Below are 23464 nucleotides of genomic sequence, written 5' to 3'. Positions count from 1 at the left end.
GAACGACGGATCAGTGTTTTACTCTCGCAAGGATCCTGGAGGGGGCCTGGGAGTACGCTTATCCGGTCTACATGTGTTTTGTAGACTTGGAGAAGGCGTATGACCGAGTTCCCAGGGAGTTACTGTGGGAGGTGCTGCGGGAGTATGGGGTGAGGGGTCTCTACTCAGGGCCATCCAATCTCTGTACTCCCAAAGCGAGAGCTGTATCCGGATCCTCTGCAGTAAGTCGGACCCATTTCCGGTGAGGGTTGGCCTCCGCCAGGGCTGCGCTTTGTCACCAATCCTGTTTGTAATATGCATGGATCGGATTTGAAGGCGTAGTCGTGGGGGAGGGGGTCTTCAGTTCGGTGGCCTAAGGATTGCACCACTGCTTTTTGCAGATGATTTGGTTCTAATGGCTTCATCGGTCTGCGACCTTCAGCACTGGGAAGAGACCAAGGGGTAGACCTAGGACCAGGTGGAGGGATTATATCTCTTCGCTGGCCTGGGAGCGCCTTGGGATCCTCCAGTCAGAGCTGGTTGATGTGGCCAGGGAAAAGAAAGTTTGGGGCTCAATCAATCAATGTTTATTTATATAGCCCAATATCACAAATGTTACATTTGTCTCAGTGGTCTTCACAGTTTGTACAGAATATCAGTATGACAATACGACACCCTCTGTCCTTTGACCCTCACATCGTACAAGGAAAAACTTCCAGAGAAAACCCCACAGTTTAAAGGGGAAAATGGGAGAAACCTCAGGGAGAGCAACAGAGGAGGGATCCCTCTCCCAGGACGGACAGAGGTGCAATAGATGCCGTGTGTAAATCAAAAAGATAATACATTTACAACATAGGTAGTCCAAATGTTTGGAAATGCATGTGTCTATAATAAGAAGATGAATCCAAGAGGATGTCAGCAATCTTGTGGGAGCCATCAGGGAAGTAGTATGGTGAGGGTCTGGCAGGACCGCAGAGACAGGTTCAGCCACGACTCGAAGTCCAGGACTCAGATCCAGTACTCAGGATAGAGGATCCAGGACACACGACCACAGCAACAGGATTAGCCTCGACTCAGGATCCCGGCGTATATATGGACACAAAAAAAGAGATTGAGGGAAGCTGGGTTAATCGGAACATGAGAGTACACAGGTACAAACAGCCAGAAAGACGGAGTAAGGTGCCCCCCCCCCCAACAGTCCAAGCCTATTGCAGCTAAACTAACATGTCTACATACATGCACTTCCTTAGGATAGGTTGAGGGAAAAGGGTAGCAAGTAAGAAGTAGGAAACAGAGGTGGAGAGGCACACGCAGGGAGTCCCCACTGGAACCTGAATTGGTTAGAGGTAAGGAGTAGGTCTATGTCTACGTTCCACACTCCCGGGCCGGGCTAGGCCTTCTCTGCAACCTGTTACCCTCTATTAGAACTTCGAGAGGTCAGGGAGAGGAAAGGTTTTGGATCAAGTTTTAAATATAAGATCTAAGTTTTTAGGATTTAAGTGAAAGAGTAAGAACTCAAATGTATAGGTGAAGAGGCACAACGTATCTACGTCAATGCACTCTTATTAGATTATTTTATGTTATAAATAATAATAATAATTCCTTACATTTATTATAGCGCTTTTCCAGATGCTCAAAGCGCTTTACAAATACACATTACACATATTTTTTTTTATACATGCAATGGTCACTGTTATCACTATAAGCTTTATCAAAAAGGAAGGTCTTAAGCGTACTCTTAAAAACGGATAGGCTGTCTGCCGCCCGAACACAAACTGGAAGCTGATTCCACAAACGTGGAGCTTGATAAGAAAAGGCTCTGGCTCCGATTGTACTTTTAGAGACTCTAGGAACAACCAACAACCCTGCATTCTTGGAACGCAATGCCCTAGTAGGACAGTAGGGTATAATGAGTTCTTTAAGGTAAGATGGCGCCTGCCCATTAAGGGCTTTGTAGGTGAGAAGAATAATTTTAAATTATATCCTGTGTTCTATAGGGAGCCAGTGTAAGGCAGCCAGAACAGGAGTAATGTGGTCCCTTTTCCTAACTCTAGTTAGTACACGTGCTGCAGCATTTTGAATCAGCTGAAGCAACTTAACTGACTTCTTGCTACACCCTGATAATAAAGAGTTACAATAATCCAGCCTAGAAGTAACAAATGCATGGACTAGTTTCTCTGCATCGTTTTGAGGCAAGATATGCCTAATCTTGGCAATGTTGCGTAGATGGAAGTAGGCGGTCCTTGAGATTGATTTTATGTGGGCGTTAAAGGATAAATCCTGATCAAATATAACACCAAGATTCCTTACAGTCTCACTGGAGGCCAAATTAATGCCATCCATAACTAGTATATCTTTAGATAGTTTGTTTCGTAGATTATTTGGGCCGAGTACAATAACTTCAGTTTTGGTCGTGTTTAACATCAAAAAGTTTAAGGTCATCCACGTTTTTAAGTCCTTAAGGCAGTCTTGAATTTTATTTAGGTGATTGGTTTCATCAGGCTTGATGGATAAATATAGTTGAGTATCATCCGCATAACAGTGGAAGTTTACAGAATGATTCCTTATAATATTGCCTAGCGGAAGCATATATAGTGTGAACAAAATAGGTCCAAGCACTGAGCCCTGTGGCACTCCATGGCTAACTTTGGTTTGCATGGAAGATTCATCGTTGACACGTACAAACTGAGAGCGTTCAGATAGATAGGACCTAAACCAGCCTAAAGCAGTTCCCTTTATGCCAACTTATGTCACATTTCCACTGCAGCGGGGTAGCCCCGTTTAAGCGTCCCTAAGCGTCCTCGCTCAGGCCTCGGGCTGCCTCGCTGGCCGTCCGAGGCCGTGGCGCATTTCCATTACAGTTTAGGACCTGGGGTAGCAACGCAGTGTAGGCGGGGCGATCGGCTTCACATTTCGAGTTGTTCCGTCGAGCTCCCGCTGGATTTTATCATCCCCAATGAGATGTAGGAACGTCGTCACCCCCTCGGTCGACCACGGTGTGCTTTTCTTCGACGTTGCCATTTTTGTAGCTCCTCCGTTTACAAAAATGCTGTGTATAAAAATGCTGCAAGCTTGCTTCTAGATATATATGCGACGCTAGGGATGATCATGCGCGCAATCTTGTGACGATTATCTCTGACCAATCAGCAGTCGAGAGTGTTGACGTCACTAGTTCAGCCCTGGCCCTGGCCTGATAGAACCAAGATTTTATGGGGCCGGAAAAAGAGGGAAAAAGTACCCGCTAGCCGGTGCTGCGCTATATGGAAAGGCCACCAAAAACTGGCCTGGCCGCTTGAGGACGATTAAGGACGCTTAAACGGGGCTACCCGCTGCAGTGGAAATGCGCCATAAGTGCTCTAGTCTTTGCAATAGGATATCATGGTCGATAGTATCAAATGCAGCACTGAGATCGAGCAAAACAAGAATAGAGACAAGTCCCTTGTCAGAGGCTATTAGAAGGTCATTTGTGACTTTAACCAGAGCTGTCTCTGTGCTATGATGTGTTCTAAAGCCAGACTGAAAATCTTCAAATAAATCATTGTTTTTTAAGTAATCACACAACTGCTTTGCGACCGCTTTCTCAACCATTTTTGAGAGGAATGGGAGATTAGAAATAGGTCTATAATTGGCTAAAACGTCTGGATCGAGGTTGTGCTTTTTAAGAAGAGGTTTTATTACTGCAACTTTAAATGATTGTGGAACATAGCCTGATAATAAAGACATATTCATAATATGTAATAAAGAAGTGCTAATTAATGGAAAAACTTCCTTCAACAGCTTAGTTGGAATTGGGTCTAACATGCACGTTGATGGTTTAGAAGAAAGAATCATTGAATTTAATTGTTCAAGGTTTATGGCTGAAAAGCATTCTAGTTTATCTAGTGTAATATTAGAGCTTACATTTCCGGGAGCTGTTGATAACACTATACTGGTCAAAGGCAAGAGGTCATTGATTTTGTTTCTAAGAGTAACAATTTTATCATTAAAAAAGCACATAAAATCATTACTACTGAGTGCTATGGGAATAGAAGGCTCAATCGAGCTGTGGCTCTCTGTCAGCCTGGCTACAGTGCTGAAAAGAAATCTTGCATTATTCTTATTCTCATCTATTAATGAAGAGTAGTAGGCTGCTCTCGCTTTACGCAGTGCTTTCTTATATTCATTGAGAGTAATATGCCAAATTAAACGAGATTCTTCAAGTTTAGTGGAACGCCATATCCTTTCAAGTTGTCTCGACTTTTGCTTTATTTTGCGGGTTTCGGCATTATGCCATGGAGCTAGTCTATGTTGTTTTATTTTCTTCTTTTTCATAGGAGCAACAGAGTCTAATTGTATTCGCAGCGCATCTGTAGCACTATCAACAACATGATCAATTTGGGGTGGTATACATTTTGTATAATTTTCCTCCCCTACATGCAGACATGCCATCGAGTTAAGTATTGATGGAATAAATGTGGCTATAACACTAATAGATAGGTTTCTGCTGCAGGAGCTTTTGACTAATGCGTTGTAGTCTAGTAACAGTACTTCAAAAGTTACCAAAAAATTGTCGGATAAAGCAGGATTATGCAGTTCGACTAATAGTTGCTCAATTTCAATACCATAAGTCAGAACAAGGTCGAGAGTGTGATTATAACAGTGGGTTGGTTTATTTACACTCTGACGGAATCCAATATAATCTAATATAGAGTTAAATGCAACAGTAAGGCTAATTTTATCATCGTCAACATGAATATTAAAGTGACCTACGATAATTACTTTATCTGTTTTAAGTACCAAAGTTGATAAAAACTCAGAGAATTCTGATAAGAATTCTGAATAAGGACCTGGTGCACGGTACACTGTAACAAATAAGATTGGCTGCAAAGTTTTCCAGGTCGGATGCGTAAGACTAAAAACGAGGCTTTCAAAGGAGGTATAATTTAATTTTGGTTTAGTATTGATAAGTACATTTGAGTCAAAGATTGCTGCAACTCCACCTCCTCGGCCTGTGTCTCGAGCAATATGAGTATTGATATGGCTGGGTGGAGTGGCTTAATTTATGCTGACATATTCTTCATGTCTCAACCATTATAATCTGATATTAAATAATGTATCAATATTGCTTTAGATCAGGGGTCGGCAACAGGCGGACCGCGGTCCGGATACGGACCTAGACGCCGACCTATACGGACCCGGAGCTATAATCAATACATTAATAGGGGATTTTTCTGCGCCTCCCGCTTTTTTAACGCTGATTTGGGTGACTTGTGTAATTCGTGGAGAACCGAAAAGTTTTCATTTTGGGGGGGGGGGGGGGGGGGGGGGAGTCCGTCCGTCAGTCAGTCAGACTGACGGACGGACAACTTCTTACTTCAAAAAAGAAGAAGAAATCTAGACCGCACAAATAATTAAACAAGCGAGTACCTGTTTTTCCTGGCCAAGGACAGGTTCCTTGAACACAACACGAGCGTAACGTGTCTTCACGTGGTATATGTCTCGTCTGAAAGGAGTGCTGACAGAGAGCACCGGAACGCCGCTCCAGCCCTTCAAATATTGCAGTACCCATAAGGAGCCGTACACATGCCGCAGTGTTTGCGTGGCTGTGTCTTTAGTTGTAAGCACAGTGGCGATCTGTTGTTATTAGCATCTGGTTAGCTAGCTATGCTAACGAATTTAAAGAGCTTTTCTACAACCAGGTGGAAGAGAGCTCTCTCCTGAGGCTCAAATAACCTCAGCTCAGTGAGGTTAAGGCACACCTTGATATGATCATTATAGTTATTAATGAGACTAAATGAAAAACAGTTATAAAATACTATATGACAGTAACAAAAAAGTTGTTAAAAATAACAAGAATAGAGTTTAAAAGGGGAGTGATTTGTAAAATATCCATAAAGAAAAGAAAAATATGCTTACAGTTCTGTTTCATATGGATGTTGAGAGATGTATCCATAGATCTCTTAATGTTGCTCTCAAAGTGCACCAGATTGATGCTTTTAACTTCAATATTTAAAAAAAAATCTTCCCGGGGGAGCATCCCCCCGGACCCCCCTAGAGGAGGTTAGGTCCCCCCCCCCACTTAAATCATGTTCACATGGATAGGAAACTAAATACATTTGTGTGATGGAAACTTCTGTGCAGAAAGGATGGAAACTGGAGCGACTTTAGTCAAACACTGATATTTATTGTGAGTAGAATACGGCCGGAGAGGTCCCAAAGTATATCACACTTCCTTGTGAGCCACCTAGCAACACTCTAAAGACAAAGAGTAGAAACATCTCTATATATCTTTAAAGGAGGGATCTAAAAAGCCCGCCTTTCCCCTAATCATTACCAGACATTGGAACAAAGACCCGTTGTGCCAAACTCACAATGTGCCAAACTTCTCCCCCACAGAAAGCAGAGGACCTCTTGACCTGTGTCCTCCTCAAGTTACAGGCAGGAGCATATGCGACTTAGTTCAGCATATGTTTGTAAATTAACAGTTTCTCAGAAAAGCTGAGAACCTCATGAACACAAAGAGATCGGATTAAAATATTCTCTGACAATTTGCACACATCTTGTGTCCATATCTTTCTGTTTTGGTGGTCATGCCACACCGTGCACATGCATGCATACGTGAGTCATGGTGAGATATCTGGATTAAGAGGTTGCTTTTTCTTTGCACAGCATGAAAGAAAGGCCAAATGAATGGGCTGTGATTTTAGTTTTTTTAAGCAAAGTTGAGTTCAATCATTTGTACGACCCTCGGAGGATGTTGTAAAAATTGAAAGGAAAAAGGTTCTCCACCCCTGCTGTAAATAATAATAAAAACCCTTGATTTATAACTTAACATCTCTGTCTCCTATTGATCTGAGTATATTATAAAGAATAGCAGTTAATTGAAGCATTATAGCACAGGCCTTTGTCAGATGGTATATTACGCTGTTTTTTTTCTGCTTGGAATAGTTCTCTCTTTTTTCACCATACCTGTGTTTGCATCACTGTAACCAATGAGCACCTGCATGTGTATGAGAATGGCCCTGACTCCATGTCAACCCAGATTTACAAACTCCTGGCAGGATAAGCTCCAGCTCAATTCTCGCACTGTGAGTGAGAGACTGCAATATAAGAGGGAAAGAAAGAGAAACTTTGAAACTGTTCAATTGCTATGATGTGTAAAGACTGATATTGTTCTATAATCGTCTGAAACTGTTAAGTCATGATGTGAAACGGTTAACAAAGAAAAAGGGAAACTCAAGCTGCTGCTACACTTTATTTTATTTATCTAAAATTAAGCACTTTTAAGATGCACATATTTTCAAAAGCTATTTTATTTATTGTCTCTATTTTATTTGTAAATGCAGCCCGAGAGGAACATTACACATATCCACAGTACTTACTGTATATCTGTAGAGTTCAATGTTAATTGACAATAAATATTGTTGTTTTTGAATTGTACTTTCTTTATTTGATTGGCAGTCAGTTGTTGATTACATGCAGACGTTGATAAAGCTACAGGTCACTTCAATATATATCACACTAATTCATGAAGCAACTTAGACATTTTGATGTTCCGGACCTTTGCATGGGGACATTTTCTCTAACTGGACGTCACCTCGTTGAATTTTAGTTGAAGATCCCTGCTTTAGATGCTAGAGATCTTATGTTTAAGAGACCACATTTAATCTTCCTGTTTTGTTGCACTGTAGTAGTTGTTACATTTACTTTTATTAAGTTATTATGTGTGACACCTCTATTAGGTTTTACTTTAAATTGTCCTTGGGCAGACACACACACCGTTAATATTGGGTATTTTATTGGAGAGAGCGCAGAGAAACATATAAAACTGCGACTCCGCCTCCTGGTCTCAACTCCACTTTGTCATGGATTACGTCCACAACGCCCTGAAATGTTTGCTGAAATGAGATCTGCACCTTCCAAAGTAGGATGAATGCCATCTCTCTTAATCAGATCTTCCCCAGAAGGCTGTCCAATTATTTACGAAGCCCACATTGTTTGCTGGGCACCACCAAGACATCCAGCGCTGAAATGATGACATGCGGCTATATGTCGTCATTGATCAGATTGGGGAGGGGACCAGAGAAGATTACGGTGTCCGACATTGTTTTAGCATAACTACACACCGACTCCACATTAAGTTTGGTGCATTCTGATTGGCGTAAACGAACATCATTACCACCGACGTGAATAACAATCCTACTGTATTTACGTTTATTCTTAGCCAGCAGTTTAAGATGCGCCTCAACGTCGCCCGCTCTGGCCCCCGGAATGCATGTGACTGTGGAGGCTTCGGTCTCTAAATTCACGTGTCTCATAATCGAGCTACCAATAACCAGAGTTGGCTTCTCAGCGGGTGTCTGCTGAGTGGGGAATATCTGTTAGATACGTGAACGGGTTGGTGGGGACCTGCGAGTCTCGCTTTATGCCCCTTCTGAGCAGTCACCCAGTCTCCTAGCTGCTCGGGAGTTGCCGGGGGACGGCAAGTACAAGCTACTTCTTGCCGGTCTATACCGACTATCATGGGTTTTAATGTAGCTGAGTCACTTTCTAAAAAGCGGAGCCGGGCTTCTATGGCTATGATTCCCGCCTCCAACCTAGCAACTGTACTACATTTAACACACGCAGGCCTATCGGTACCAGTAGAGGAGGTAGGGAAATAGCCAAACACAAGACAGATAGAACAGGAAATAGCACCCGAGGGTGGGGAAGTAGCCATGGTTAGCTATCAAGCTAAAGTAGCTACCGTTAGCAAAACCGAAAGAAGTGTAAGCAACTGTGGAGTTACAGTCGCTAAGAGAAGGAGAGTTGTGAGTGCTTAAGCTGTAGTAACATGTGATTATAACGTCAGGTAGCTGCCGTGATCAAGAATTGTAAAAACGATCGATTTAATTTAAAATAATATAAGCTATCAGCAGCAGAGCAAGCACACAGGATAGCCCGGAAGTGACAACACGCTTACCGCAATAGTGAGGGGCTCTCTGCTGGAACTGCTACCCCCGCGACCCGACCACAGATAAGCGGGAGAAGATGGATGGATGGATGGTTATCCTACCTTGCAGAAGAACCTAACGTCCCGCTGAAAACATTCCTAGAACAATGAATGGTAACATTCTCAGAATTTTTTGAGAACCAAAAATGTCTAGCTGGGAACTCACACATGCCAGCGCAAACATGCAATATCGGCTTACAGCTTATCATGAAATACGTGCTTGTTGGTTTTATTCAAAAGGAAAATATGGTGACATTAGATTTTTTTTAAACACCCTTTTCAAACAAAAGCAACACGTTTTTTTTTAAAAAGCGCTCTAGAAATAAATCTGACGTTGACCATGACCATGTTAATTTGCCATCACAGGAACGTTTTATAAAAAAAGAATAACATCCTGAAAACATTTTCAGAATGTTGCTTGGAGATTGTTCTTCATTTGTTATCATGTAACATTGAGGGAACGTTTTATAAAGAACATCTTTAATGTGTTACCCCAACAACGTCCACAACACATCCTTAGAATGTTGCAGGCAAAACGTTCCACCTTTGTTAACATAATTATCACATTAAAGGAACATTTTATAAAACACCTTCTGTCATCTCAGGCCTTAATAACATCCTCAAAACATCCTCTGAATGTTGCAGTTAAAACGTTATGTCTTAGTTAACCTTAAACCTTATAGGAACATTATTTGAAATAATAAACATCCTAAAAAGGTTCTTTGAACATCAGATTAAAACGTTTCTTTAAAACATTATTAGAACCTGTAGGTAATGTTAGCCAAAGTTGTAAGAACGTTCCCCGCTAGCTGGGTATAACATGCTGATCAGATACACAGGGAGGCTCATCTGAGTGTTACTGCAGTACTATTACTAGTATAGTATAAAATATTGCTGCTGCAGGCCTGTTTTTCAGCAGTTCTTTTCAGATTTGATCAAAAACGAGGATGATAACAAGCATTCGAAATACAAATTGAAGGTTTCAAACTGTAAATTGATATATGTCTTATCAATTATTTTCATCATAACAGTATAGGCCTAGCCTATTATATGTGTAATACGAAGTCATATATTATACTGAGAAAGGATATCAGTAGGTTCGTGTTTCTGAAGGTTATACCTTTAAAGTATAAATGACAATATCTTACCTGAATCCATTCACACCAACACTAGGCTACTGCAGTATTTTTACACCCAAAGGTCTCCTCGAGCTTTATCAGCTCCCCCCGTCACAAGTCCAGCCTCACCCATCTGCTGTTTTTCCGCTCTCATCTTCTTGCTTCCTATTCTTTCTCTCGCCCATTTTCTTCTCTCCTACCTTTTCCTGTTTCCTCTGAAGACTAACTGTGGTGGCAGGGTAAGTCCGCTCCTGCACGTCAAGCATGAGAGAGACTGCAGAAAATAAAGCACTACTAATAATAAGGCTATTTGATGCACATGCAACACACAGTATTCCCTATTGAGCTGTGTCTGTACACCGCATGTATGGTGCACGCTTTGAATGTTTCATGTTATCAGTCATCTGTCTCTGGCTTCAATTGAAAATGAATTATTGGATTCATTTTATAGTGTGACAAATGCTTACAGTACATTTTGCAAAGAAAGTCAGCGGATATCATTTAGTCAATCCCATTATCGAATAGAGCAAATGAAATCCTTTAATTATGTGATAATTTAAACTGGGAATACTGTCACACCTGAAGTGTTAGCTTTGTTAGCCATTGTTAGCAATACAAGCTGATTACAACCATGATAACGATAGTTACGGCTGTAACTACGGTTCTATGAGTCCCGGATGACCGCCAGAGGCGGTGCTTTAGCACTGGATGTGTCCATCGCGCGCATGCGCAGCTCGAGTACCAATACCAACAAAGTCACCTGTGACCCACGTGACACCGGCTATATCAGCCGGTGTCGTCAGTGGATCTGTTCCCAGAATCTTCTCGCGAGCACACAAGAATTCTGAGTGACAGGATACTCTGGCGGTCATCTGGGACTCATAGAACCGTAGTTACAGCCGTAACCATCGTTCTATTTCGTCCCTACTGACCGCCAGAGGCGGTGCTTTAGCACTGGATGACCTATACCAACCATGTCATGAAGAATCCAAGCACTTACTCACCTAGCTGGAAGCAGCGGAGCTTGGCAACAGGACCACACCCAGAGGGTGAGGAGTGGCGACATTGACTCGGTAGAACCTGGAGAATGTGCCAGAAGACGCCCATGATGCCGCGGTACAGATGGTCTCCAGGGGCACCCCTCTTAGGGCAGCCCACGATGTTGAGATGCTTCTTGTAGAGTGGCATCTCACCCCTGATGGCAGGGGGCGGCCACTGGTCCCATAGGCATGTGTGATGGTATCAACCACCCAGTGGGACAGCCGTTGCTTAGAGAGAGCACGACCCTTCTTAGTGCCGCCATGGCAAACGAAGAGCTGCTCTGACTGCCGTATACCGGCTGTAGCATCAATATACGCCCTCAGGGCACGCACAGGGCACAGCAACTCAGGTGTGCCGCTCTCCTGTGGAATGTTAAAGCGTGCCAGCTGGATAGGCCGATTGGAGTGGGCTAGTGGAAGCACCTTGGGCAGGAACGCCACATTCGGCCAGAGGGTAACGCCCGAGTCATCGGAGTTCCACCTCAGGCATGTACTGCTTACGGAGAGGGCATGAAGCTCTCCTACTCGCTTCCCTGAGGTTACGGCAAGCAGAAATGCTGCCTTCAGGGACAGCCACTTAAGCCCGACCTGGGCCAGGGGCTCGAAGGGCGGAGATGATAGGGCATTCAGCACTAGGGGCAGGTCCCAAGCCGGGGTCCTTGGGGTGCTAGGGGGACGCTGCCGTAGAGCCCCTCTTAGAAAGAGGGACACCAACCTGTGGCGCCCCACTGTGGCGCCATCGACTCCGACATGTCGGGCAGAGATCGCAGCCATACACCTTCAAAGTGGAGTGAGAACGTCCACTCTCCAGAAGGGACTGCAGGAACTCCAAAATGGTGGCCACGGAGCAATGCCCCGGATTCTCAGCCTTACTCACACACCAGTGGGAGAAGAGCTTCCATTTGCACTCATACTGTGCCCGAGTGGATGGAGCTCTGGCATTCAGGATAGTTTCCCTGACTGATGCCGTGACGCCGCTCAACAGTGGGTTGGGCCCTGCAGAGGCCAAACCCAGAGCTGAAGGCGGTGAGAGTCGGGACGCCAGATCTGACCCTTGAGCTGTGACAGAAGGTCCTTCCTGTCGGGGAGACGCCAAGGTGGGCTGCAGCAGAGACTGCGCAGCAGTGGGAACCAGACTCTCCCCGGCCAGCGGGGGGTGACCAGAAGGAGCCTGTGCCCCTGAGTAAGGACCCTCTGAAGCGTCTGCAGTATCAGAGGCAGCGGCGGGAAGGCATACAGGAGAGTGTCCGGCCAGTCGTGCGCCAGGGCATCCTGACCCAACGGGCTGGTCACCTCCGTCCAGGAGAACCAGAGGGGGCAGTGCCTCGACTCTTCTGAGGCAAAGAGGTCCACCTCGGCCCTGCCGAAAAGGCTCCAAATTGTCTCCACCACCTCTGGGTGAAGCCTCCACTCCCCCGGTGGAGGCTTGCGCCGTGAGAGGAAATCTGCGACCTGATTCAGGTCTCCTGGCAGAAAGACTGCCTGCAGACTGGCGAGGCGGGGGAGCGCCCAAGGCAAGAGGCTCTGTGAAACACGGAGCAGCTGTGTGGCCCTGGTGCCCCCCTGGTGGTTGATTTGGGCAACGGCGGACATGTTGTCCGAACGAATGAGCACATGCCTGCCCGCCAGTTGGGGTAAAAAGTGCATGAGTGCGAGCAACACAGCCCGCAGCTCCAGCACATTGATATGGTGTGCACCTTCCTGGGCATGCCACTGCCCCTGCACAGTCCTGGCCTGCCACACCGCACCCCACCCCGAGAGACATGCATCCACAGTGACCGTCTCCCGGCGGGATGGGATGGCGCCCATAGGCACACCCATCAGAAGATAGGCCCTGTCCCTCCAGCGGGACAGAGAGTGGGAGGCACCGCTGAGACACCCTGACTCTCTTGTGCCTGTGCCGCTTGGCGTCCAAGCGAAAGTTGTTGAGCCACATCTGCATGGGGCGCAGTGATAGCATGCCCAAGGGCACAACGGCTGAGGCAGCTGTCAGTCTGCCTAAGAGCCGGAGGAACTGGATGTAAGGCACCCTCTTGCCCAGTCTGAAGATGCGAAGATGGTGGGAAATGTCGTCCACACGACGAGGTGTCAAGTAGGCCCTCATGGCGACCGAGTCTAGGACCATCCCCAGGTAAGTGACCTGTTGGGAAGGGTCCAGGCAACTCTTCCCGGCGTTCACTGTTAGGCCCAACCGGGCTACATGGGATGAGAGGCGCGCCGTATCCTGGGCCACTTGGGCCCGGGACGGCGTGCAAACCAGCCAGTCGTCCAGATATGGCAGGACCTTCATGCCCTGTGCCTGCAGGGGAGCGAGCGCTGCCGCTACAACCCTGGTGAACACCCTTGGAGAGAGGGAGAGACCAAAGGGAAGCACCCGGAACTGATAATGTCGGCCCTGAAAGGCGAACCTCAAGAACTTCCGGTGATGGGATGCAATTGGCACGTGGAAGTAGGCGTCCTTCAAGTCCACGGTTGTGAACCACTCCCCCTGTGTGACAACACGAAGGGTGTCTGCTGTGGTTAGCATATGGAAGGGCAGTACCCTCAAGAATCTGTTGATTCCTCTGAGGTCCAGAACTGGACGGAATCCGCCAACTTTCTTGCTCACAAGAAAGTACGCCGAGTAGAACCCCCCGCCCTGAAGCAGGGGGTCCACTGGCTCGATTGCGCCCTTGGCCAAGAGGACGGACAACTCTTGGGCCAGAGCTAAGGCCTTCGCCGGGTCGTTGACAACTGTCATACTGACCCGGCCGAAGGCTAGGGGCCGGCGTCGGAACTGCAATTCGTAGCCCTGGGTTAGGGTGGAAATCACCCAAGGGTCGGAAGTACAGGCAGCCCAGTAGCTGAGCTGCTGCTGGGAAAAACAGCAGACGACCGGCCTCGGGACTTCAGGGCCTAGCCCCCCGGCCCCTGGGGCCCCCTGGGGGGCGCCGGTAAGGCTCTGAAGCACGAGTCCGCCTGGAAGCCAGGCGACCTGGGGCACGAAAGCCATCGGCCGGTTGAGTGGGCCGCTGGGACCTCTGCAGACCACCCCTGTAAGCCGGTGGCTGAGTGCGGCTGCTAGAGCGGCCCCATGGCCTGCTGGGAGTGGCCACGGGTCTGCGAAGACCCGAGAGCTGCTGCCTGGTCTGCCTAGCTTGGGCAGCGCGCTCCAGCGCCTCCAGGGCAGCTGACCCAAACAGCTCCCCTGGCAGAGTGCCAGATGCAGCGTAACCGGGAGCGGGTGCGGGAACACAGCCTTCACCAGCTACCTGCTTAACGGGAACCGGGCAATTTAGCGTCTACCAGGAGCGGGGGCGAGAACACTGCCTTCACTGGTTAATTTAAGACAAATGCCAGATGCAGGGTAACCGGGAGCGGGTGCGGGAACACAGCCTTCACCAGCTACCTGCTCAACGGAATAAACGAGGCAGTTTAGCGTCTACCAGGAGCGGGGGCGAGAACACAGCCTTCACCAGCTACCTGCTCAACGGAATAAACGAGGCAGTTTAGCGTCTACCAGGAGCGGGGGCGAGAACACTGCCTTCACTGGTTAAATTAAACACGAGTGCCAGATGCAGCGTAACCGGGAGCGGGTGCGAGAGCACAGCCTTCACCAGCTACCTGCTTAAAGGAATAAACAAGGTAGTTTAGCGTCTACCAGGAGCGGGGGCGAGAACACTGCCTTCACTGGTTAAATTAAACACGAATGCCAGATGCAGCGTAACCGGGAGCGGGTGCGAGAGCACAACCTTCACCAGCTACCTGCTTAAAGGAATAAACAAGGTAGTTTAGCGTCTACCAGGAGCGGGGGCGAGAGCACTACCTTCACTGGTTAAATTAAACACGAATGCCAGATGCAGCGTAACCGGGAGCGGGTGCGAGAGCACAACCTTCACCAGCTACCTGCTTAAAGGAATACACAAGGTAGTTTGGCGTCTACCAGGAGCGGGGGCGAGAGCACTACCTTCACTGGTTAAATTAAAGACGAATGCCAACCTGCTGAACGGGAAGAGTAGAGCGGTGCTGCTACTCGCCGAACAAACAAAGGGGATGTAGCTACACCCCAAATCAAGAAGCTTTACACAAGCTAAGACCGGAAACTGGCTTCTAAAGAAAAAACAGCACGGGAAACTCCGGTGCTTAACACGGCGTCAGCCGAGTGGCTGCAGCGCTACTGCTAACTAGCTCAATGCTAATGAAGTTCGCAGAATAAGTACAAAAGCACAGCAAGGGCAACTCCTGGGAGAGGGAGCGGAAACACCTCCGTCACCATAAAAGTTGAAGCCCAAAAACAAAACAGACAGTAATGGGACAACTAGGCTGGGAGAGGGAGCGAAAACACTGCCATCACCAACCAAGCCGACACCAACCTGTCCGAACGAAGTCTCTGCGCAGCCAGCCACAGCTCCTAGAGGACGGGTAAACCCGCGGCCCCGACTGGATGAGTCGCGAAGCTGCACGCAGCCAGCTGTTTGCAGAGAATCCTTAACAAATATTCCAACCGAACGAACGCTGTAGGCTACAAAAAATGTAGCCAAGGTACTCTCGCGCAGCGAGAAGATGAAAGGAACAGATCCACTGACGACACCGGCTGATATAGCCGGTGTCACGTGGGTCACAGGTGACTTTGTTGGTATTGGTACTCGAGCTGCGCATGCGCGCGATGGACACATCCAGTGCTAAAGCACCGCCTCTGGCAGTCAGTAGGGACGAAATAGAACAACAAATAACACTGTGTGTATGAATGATTCCATGAAACACAAAAAAGATAGATGTGACAACAAACAGAATATGGATGTGTCTATTCTGAGTTCAAGTAATCAAACAATAGTTTATCTGAAAGAATTGATTGAAAGATTGCTTACAAATGAAAGATGGTCAATTCTGTAAAAATTGCAATATGTCATGACTGAAATCAATGAAATGAATTGTGCTGGGAAGGATAAATAGATACGTCTCTTAATCATTGAAGTGTTGCAGGTGTCATGTTTTATGGCACTAATTCTCCCAGCGCTGCAGCCAAGGTGCATGTTGGGTGTTTCCAACATAACCGTCTGTTCCCTCGTAGCGAGGACTGATACGTTCTCATTGTCAGCCTTCACCCTCTGAGCGAAGAACCCTGCATCACCTCCTCCAGCCTCTCTACGTGCTGCTGAAGATCTGACGTGTTTAATACATTTGATTACAGACTTGATTTGATTTTCATTTCAAGTACAAATCCACATGCTGTAAGAAGAGTGCTGACAAGAGGGCCCTCCAGGGATCAGCTGAAACGAGTTTGATGTTTATTACTTCAAATGTTCAAAAAACATTTGTTTTATTGATTTGTTATGTTATGAATTCAAAAGGACAATACAAATATGCATTGGTATCAGTGGGCTGTAGGTAATTTGCATCCTAGTACAAGTTCAAAGTAGTTTATATATACATGTTCATTTTGAGGGTGAGCTTCTCCCTTAAAGCCATAAATGAGTCCCCCTCCCTGTCTCTGGGCAGACGTACACCGGCTCCATCCTGGTGGCTGTGAACCCCTACCAGCTGCTGCCCATCTACACAGCCGACCAGATCCGCCTCTACACCAACAAGAAGATCGGAGAAATGCCGCCTCACATCTTTGCCATTGCTGACAACTGTTATTTCAACATGCAGAGGAACAACCGCGACCAGTGCTGCATCATCAGGTGGAGACTACACTCCTCTGTGACAAACATCTGAGTTTTACACCTGATATCTGGGAAATCCCACTGAAGCTTTCACTTTCAATTCATGATTTATAAGGCAATGTCCAAAATAGTATTTCAATGTGTGTGTGTGTGTGTGTGTGTGTGTGTGTGTGTGTGTGTGTGTGTGTGTGTGTGTGTGTGTGTGGTGTGTGTGTGTGTGTGTGTGTGTGTGTGTGTGTGTGTGTGTGTGTGTGTGTGTGTGTGTGTGTGTGTGTGTGTGTGTGTGTTAGTGGTGAGTCTGGAGCAGGGAAGACAGAAAGCACCAAACTGATCCTGCAGTTCCTGGCAGCCATCAGTGGGCAACACTCCTGGATAGAGCAACAGGTGCTGGAGGCAAACCCTATACTAGAAGGTGGGAACACACACACACACGACACTGAACCGCAACTCTGTCTGAAAGTTGTGGTTCTTAATATGTTCACACACAGAAAACACACAAACAAAATATTCACACAGGTTCATTATGCATCCACATGACTGTGCTGTTCTACTGTTTGTCTTCCAGCCTTTGGCAACGCCAAAACAATCCGCAATGACAACTCGTCTCGTTTTGGGAAATACATCGACATCCATTTCAACAAGAGAGGAGCCATAGAGGGAGCCAAGATAGAGCAGTACCTGCTGGAGAAATCCAGAGTGTGCAGACAGGTACCGAGTGATGACACGTGTTCAAACTCTGCAGCCTTCCCTCAGCGACTAACTGTGAATGAAAAATTATCATTCAATATCCTGTCTGATATTTACATAACCAAAACATTCAGACAAAACCAACACCTTTTTAAAGTTGCCAGGTTAGTCGCTGGAGGGACGATGTCTAGGCCATCTAGTCACTAATAAACAAAAACAACAGTCAAATATATATTTCTGAATCATTAACAATGTGCTGCAAAGGTCCAAAGTAACATAACATTATTTTAATATAGCTACTTTATTATATTGTTTAATTTTTTTTCAAACCAAATACCAAATCACTGCAACATTGAGATTTTTGTATTTAATGACATTTTTTGTTGTGTTTTATAGCAATGTATAATTCGCTTTAAGTATGTGTACATGCCATATATTGCACATAAACATCCATCCATCCATCTTCTCCCGCTTATCCGTGGTCGGGTCGCGGGGGTAGCAGTTCCAGCAGAGAGCCCCAAACTTTCCTTTCCCTGGCCACATCAACCAGCTCTGACTGACATAAACATAGTTTATACTTTAATATATTATAATGTACTAGTCATACCTGTACCTAAATACTGCTGCTACACCACATGACGTATGGCTTATAGTCTAAGGTACTTTATTCTACATAATGTATATTGCTTTATAAATCTCTATACTTTAATTTCTTAGTTTATTTTCTCCTTCGAATAGTTATTTATCTGTTTTCTGTGTGCTGCTGTGAATGTGAATCTCATGTTTGAGTAAACGTTCTGTGTTCTCTCTCTGCAGGCCCACGATGAGAGGAACTACCACGTCTTCTACTGCATGCTGAAGGGCATGACTCCAGAGGAGAAGAAGAAACTGGGGCTGAGCAGAGCCAGCGACTACACCTACCTGACCATGGTGGGGCTCACTCTGCATCATGTCAGCCGTCAGACATTAGCCATTGTCATATATTGCAGGAGTTAAGATTTGAGATTTTTAGTTAGTAAACGGTCACAACAGGAAACTGTCCCAACATCCTGTCGCTAAGTCAGTGCACAGTAATAAACTAAAAATAAACGTTATTCTTGAAAAGTCAGATATTATAAAGAGTTGAGTTACTCCCACCAGCTATAACACACATTCATGTAAAACATCAGCTGTTGAAGTCAGATCTGTTCCAGTTTAGCTCCTCTCATGTTTCCATCACAGAAATGAGCATCAACACAATTGGTATCCTTAATATAATCCCCAGAATCCTTTTCTACATATATTTATCCCTGCAGCCTTTTTAAGTAGAATCCTGCCGTTTAGAATTGGATACCTAAACGTATTTTTATAAAGTGAAACAAAGTGACCTATTGTCTGTATTGATTTACTTTGTATCATTTGTTCATACCAAATAACATTTAGATGTTCAATGTGTAGTACAGAACTGTCAGGAACATTGATGGTTACGACTTAGGAAACAGATTCCATATTTTGACTGTGCAGTAGATGACCATGAGCATTTGTGATTATATGGAACAGTAGATGAAACAACTTTCACAGGGTACACAGGAAGATGAGATACTTCCACAAACAATATTTTGAGTTTGAATCAGAAAGGGTTTAGGGATATAAACCATTAGAAAACACCGCTTTTGTTTTGTCCTTTACAGTCAAACAGCAAAGGCTGAAATAAAAAGGGGAACATTTTCCTAAAAGTCTGCCAAATTGCTGATGTTTAATATGTGCCCCTCTGTCTGTTTCAGGGTAAATGTACAGTGTGTGACGGCCGAGACGACTTGAAGGAGTACTCCAACATCCGCTCTGCCATGAAGGTACTGGAACCACTCGCTCTCTATGGAGCAGATCCAAGTGTGGCTCACTTTGTCAGTAGTAGCTACTAGAATTCTTCATTTGATGAGAGTGAATTCTCGTACTTTAAAGAAACTTGAAGGTGCATTTTAGGACAGGATTGACTTTGTTCTGTTCTGCAGGTACTAATGTTCACTGACAAAGAAAACTGGGAGATTTATAAACTGCTGGCTACTATTCTGCACATGGGAAACCTCAGATATGAAGGTAAAACATAAATATGAGTTTGGTGTTGCTTGCTTATATATCTTTCTTCTTTTTTTTAAATCCCTTTTTAAGTCCCAAAATAAAATACTTAAAGTAAAGTACAGTAATCGTACTAGTCAAGATACAAACACAACAGCTATCTATCAGAAAGGTTGGATAACTGATAAGGAAACCATTTTTTTTTAAAGCATTCCTTGATTGTGTTATACTACCATTATTATTAAAAACATGTTTCTCACTCAATGTGTTCATTCATAATGAATTGTTATATATATACTCTGCAGCTCGTACCTATGATAACCTGGATGCCTGTGAGGTGGTCCGCAGCCCTCACCTGACCACTACTGCTACTCTACTGGAGGTATACACACACACACACACACTTTCAGGCAGGGGTGGACTGGGAGGGGGGGGTGCTAGTGCTAGACTTATCCGACCGGACAACATCGTCCGACCGGCCCACTTCTCTCTAGGTCGTCCTCAGACGAGCCCTCCATCGTCGCTTCCAGTCATCCCGGTTCTCCATACATCTGGCCAGTTCATTGGTAATTTGTGCTCCTGCGTCGTTCTTGAGTACGTCCACGTATGTTTGTGCGGGACGTCCAGTACCGGCCCATCGGGATTCGTCCCCATTAATACCAATACCATAACGGAGGGGGCTTCAGGTCAGGTATTTCATCAAATCTATAACAAAGTGGATGTAATTATACCTCCCTCTTTCCCTCTCCTGTGTGTGTGTGTGTGTGTGTGTGTGTGTGTGTGTGTGTGTGTGTGTGTGTGTGTGTGTGTGTGTGTGTGTGTGTGTGTGTGTGTGTGTGTGTGTGTGTGTGTGTGTGTGTGTGTGTCAGGTGGATGGTAAGGACCTGATGAACTGTCTGACCAGCAGAACTCTGATCACCAGAGGGGAGACGGTGTCCACCCCCCTCAGCATGGAGCAGGCTCTGGACGTACGGGACGCCTTCGTTAAGGTGAAACCAGATTAATAAAGACGCCTTTCATTCATATTTCTTATAGTAGTCATTCAAGGGCCTACATATGAGGCCTACATATGAGCCAATAACTACAGTTTGTTTATTATCAAGCAATATTCTTTGTTATTGCTGGAGTATTGATATCTTTCTGAGTGGGTTATATAGATCCTGTGCAGTCATGTGATTCTTGTCAACTGCAAACAGAACAAGACAAACAAAAACTGGCATTTAGCCCTATAGAAGTCTGAGACCCTGCAAGGGACCTTTAAAGTGTTCAATGATGTCGTGTGTGTGTGTGTGTGTGTGTGTGTGTGTGTGTGTGTGTGTGTGTGTGTGTGTGTGTGTGTGTGTGTGTGTGTGTGTGTGTGCAGGGAATCTACGGTCGTTTGTTTGTGTGGATCGTGGAGAAGATCAATGCAGCCATTTACAAGCCAACATCCTCACAGCCCAAAGCTCTGAGACGCTCCATCGGACTGCTGGACATCTTTGGCTTTGAGAACTTCACTGTGAACAGGTACACACACACAAAACACACACACACACACACACACACACACACACACACACACACACACACACACACACACACACACACACACACACACACACACACACACACACACACACACACACACACCACACACACACACACACACACACCACACACACACACACACACACACACACACACACACACACACACACACACACACACACACACCAGAGTTCCCGTTAGAATATTTTTTCGCCGGTCAACATGTGCGTTAAAGTTTAAATCTTCCGGACAAAATTTGAAAAGTGCCGGTCAAAGGTCTTCTTTGTTATTTATTGAGCTTTAAAACTAATTGGTATGATTCGATATTAAACAAACTAATTATAGTAGATTAACTACATTATTCAAAAGTGAACAGTAACTTACAATAACACAGGAATAATAAACGGAGCGCTCTCTCCCTCTCCTGACAGCCCGTCAGTATCATGCAGCTCGCAGATCCAGTAATGAGTGACCCGACAGTAAAACTAAACATATCTATAACTAGTTTAGGTAGTTTGAGAGGTCATTAAAATAGCTACGTGTGATATTCTAACCTGAAGTGTGTGTTTTGTTCAAGCCCGCCTTAACCTGCCATCAGGCCCTGGGGCTGACAAATCAAAGTCATTTATAGCCTCGGCAGGCTCTGTGATCGCACTTCTCCACTCTGCTCTACGCGCGCCTGGTCCTCTCCTCCAGATGAGTGACGTATCGGGCCTCCCTCATGTATCTGTCCGGTTGCCGTTGACTCCCCTCCACGTAGCAAGTCCTCGTCGTCCTCTCATCTCCTCCAACAGATAATGTCCCTCCTGTTTGTTTTTCCTCTCCCGCTACTCCATCGCTATCAGAACCAGACGGCCTATTTGGCTCCGAGGCCCCGCGACCGGCACCGCTGGCGCTCGGTACAGAACTCATCTGTCCTCCTTCCTCCTCATCCTGGCCTACAGGTTTAAAATAACCTGTAGGCTTCGGCATGTTTTGTAATAGCTGCTTGTCTCGAAACTCCTTTTCCCTCAACAATTTCCTTTCCCGAGCGCCACTCTCAAACTTTTTCTTCTCTGACATTTTCTCCTAAACAACCTTCATCTGTCACTCAATCACTCACAATTTGAATAAGTCACATGTGAAGCATATTCTCATTCTGATTGGCTGTTAAGTGGTGCCCACTGACTGTTACGGAGTCATCTCTGGAATCCATCGATCTGATTGATTAGCGGAGCAAATGATCAAAATAGTATGGAGGGAAGATATTTTTGTTTGGATTACTGGTCTGGGGGAAGCTTGCGAGTGTGTGTGTGTATACATGTGTGTGTGTGTGTGTGTAATTTTGCGTTTGTGTGTATTGTGTTTGTTTCCCGGGGAAAACACTCACGAGAAACACGGCTGTTGTTATGCTTGCTGTGACGTCAAGTTACTCCGTTCTCCGCTTGTAATTATGCCGAAGCTTCAAAGTTGTATTTATCATCTGAATTTGCCGAAACAAGTTTAATATTCTGAAAACCAAGACTTTGTTTATTTTAAATCAGATGAAAACAAACTGTAACGGACCCTGCCGTGTTATCTATGATTACTATACGCCTTACATTCATAATGTCAGTCGGAGGGAGGGGGGCTGCGCTGTGGAACAGCAGAGCTTCAAAAATGTATTTATCGTGTGGTTTTGGAAATAAAAGTTTCATATTCTGAAAGCCAAGACTTTGTTTAGTTAAAATATATATATTTGAATTTTTAAAAAACATTTTTTTTAATTGGCTCATGATAGGCCCCTGGGCTTCAGCCCAGGTCAGCCCGTGCATTAAGGCGGCCCTGCTTTTGTTCCGCTCACCGCTGCAGGTGATCATGCAGAGCTGCGTGTCGTCTCGTCAGCAGCAGCTGATCTCTCTCTCCCGTCAGATTAGACTTCACTCGCGTTTATGTCCATATCGATCAGATCCAGCTAGTTCTAGCTAATGATATGACTACCTGCTTATTAAAAGACACCTAAACAATAAGTGTCGCTATGCAACTGGGTGAGGCCGCAAAGTATAGCGCAGCATTATACATTTGTTTACATGCCCACCGGAACCCCGAGGCATTACCAACAGATCAACGCACAATCAACCCATACAGGACATCTCTTTCTCCACATTAAGTGTTAGAGATTAGAATTGACTATTCTTGTCTGTCACATAAGTGGCGCAAGTTGCGCAACTGATGCGGTATTGCGCTAAGGGGAAATTATATTTGACCGGACACTTTGAGCGGAGAGATTTAGATTTGCCGGCCTTCAGCATATTTTACCGGTCGTAGTCCGGTAATTACCGGCTAACGGGAACTCTGACACGCACACACTACATTGATGAGTATTACCTTCCCCTCCAGTAGATCTCATCAGCCATACATCAACATAACTTAAAGGTGGGGTAGGTCATTTTGGAGAAACCAGCTCGGGTGAGCTAGAATTTG

The 23464-nt window shown here is 45.5% G+C and overlaps 1 protein-coding gene across 3 annotated transcripts in view; it reads left to right on the top strand.

Annotated features, from left to right (window-relative positions):
• Positions 1 to 23464, top strand: part of myo7aa (myosin VIIAa) — a 137110-nt gene that overhangs the window by 57572 nt on the left and 56074 nt on the right. For all 3 annotated transcript variants that reach the window (XR_004571470.1, XM_034239718.1, XM_034239710.1), the window contains exons 5-14: positions 10290 to 10307; positions 16587 to 16771; positions 17044 to 17165; positions 17319 to 17461; positions 18257 to 18370; positions 19204 to 19272; positions 19432 to 19516; positions 19801 to 19877; positions 20365 to 20484; positions 20859 to 21001. Coding sequence is in view for 2 of the 3 variants with exons in the window: in XM_034239718.1 (XP_034095609.1) it covers positions 10290 to 10307; positions 16587 to 16771; positions 17044 to 17165; positions 17319 to 17461; positions 18257 to 18370; positions 19204 to 19272; positions 19432 to 19516; positions 19801 to 19877; positions 20365 to 20484; positions 20859 to 21001 (1076 nt within the window). In the remaining variant the exon portion in view is untranslated. The remainder of the gene's footprint in view (positions 1 to 10289; positions 10308 to 16586; positions 16772 to 17043; positions 17166 to 17318; positions 17462 to 18256; positions 18371 to 19203; positions 19273 to 19431; positions 19517 to 19800; positions 19878 to 20364; positions 20485 to 20858; positions 21002 to 23464) is intronic.

This window comes from Gymnodraco acuticeps, unplaced genomic scaffold, assembly GCF_902827175.1.
Source record: "Gymnodraco acuticeps unplaced genomic scaffold, fGymAcu1.1, whole genome shotgun sequence".
Taxonomy (NCBI): Eukaryota; Metazoa; Chordata; class Actinopteri; order Perciformes; family Bathydraconidae; genus Gymnodraco; species Gymnodraco acuticeps.
The sequence above is the reverse complement of the archived record's forward strand: the minus strand, read 5'-3'. Positions and strand labels throughout refer to the sequence as shown.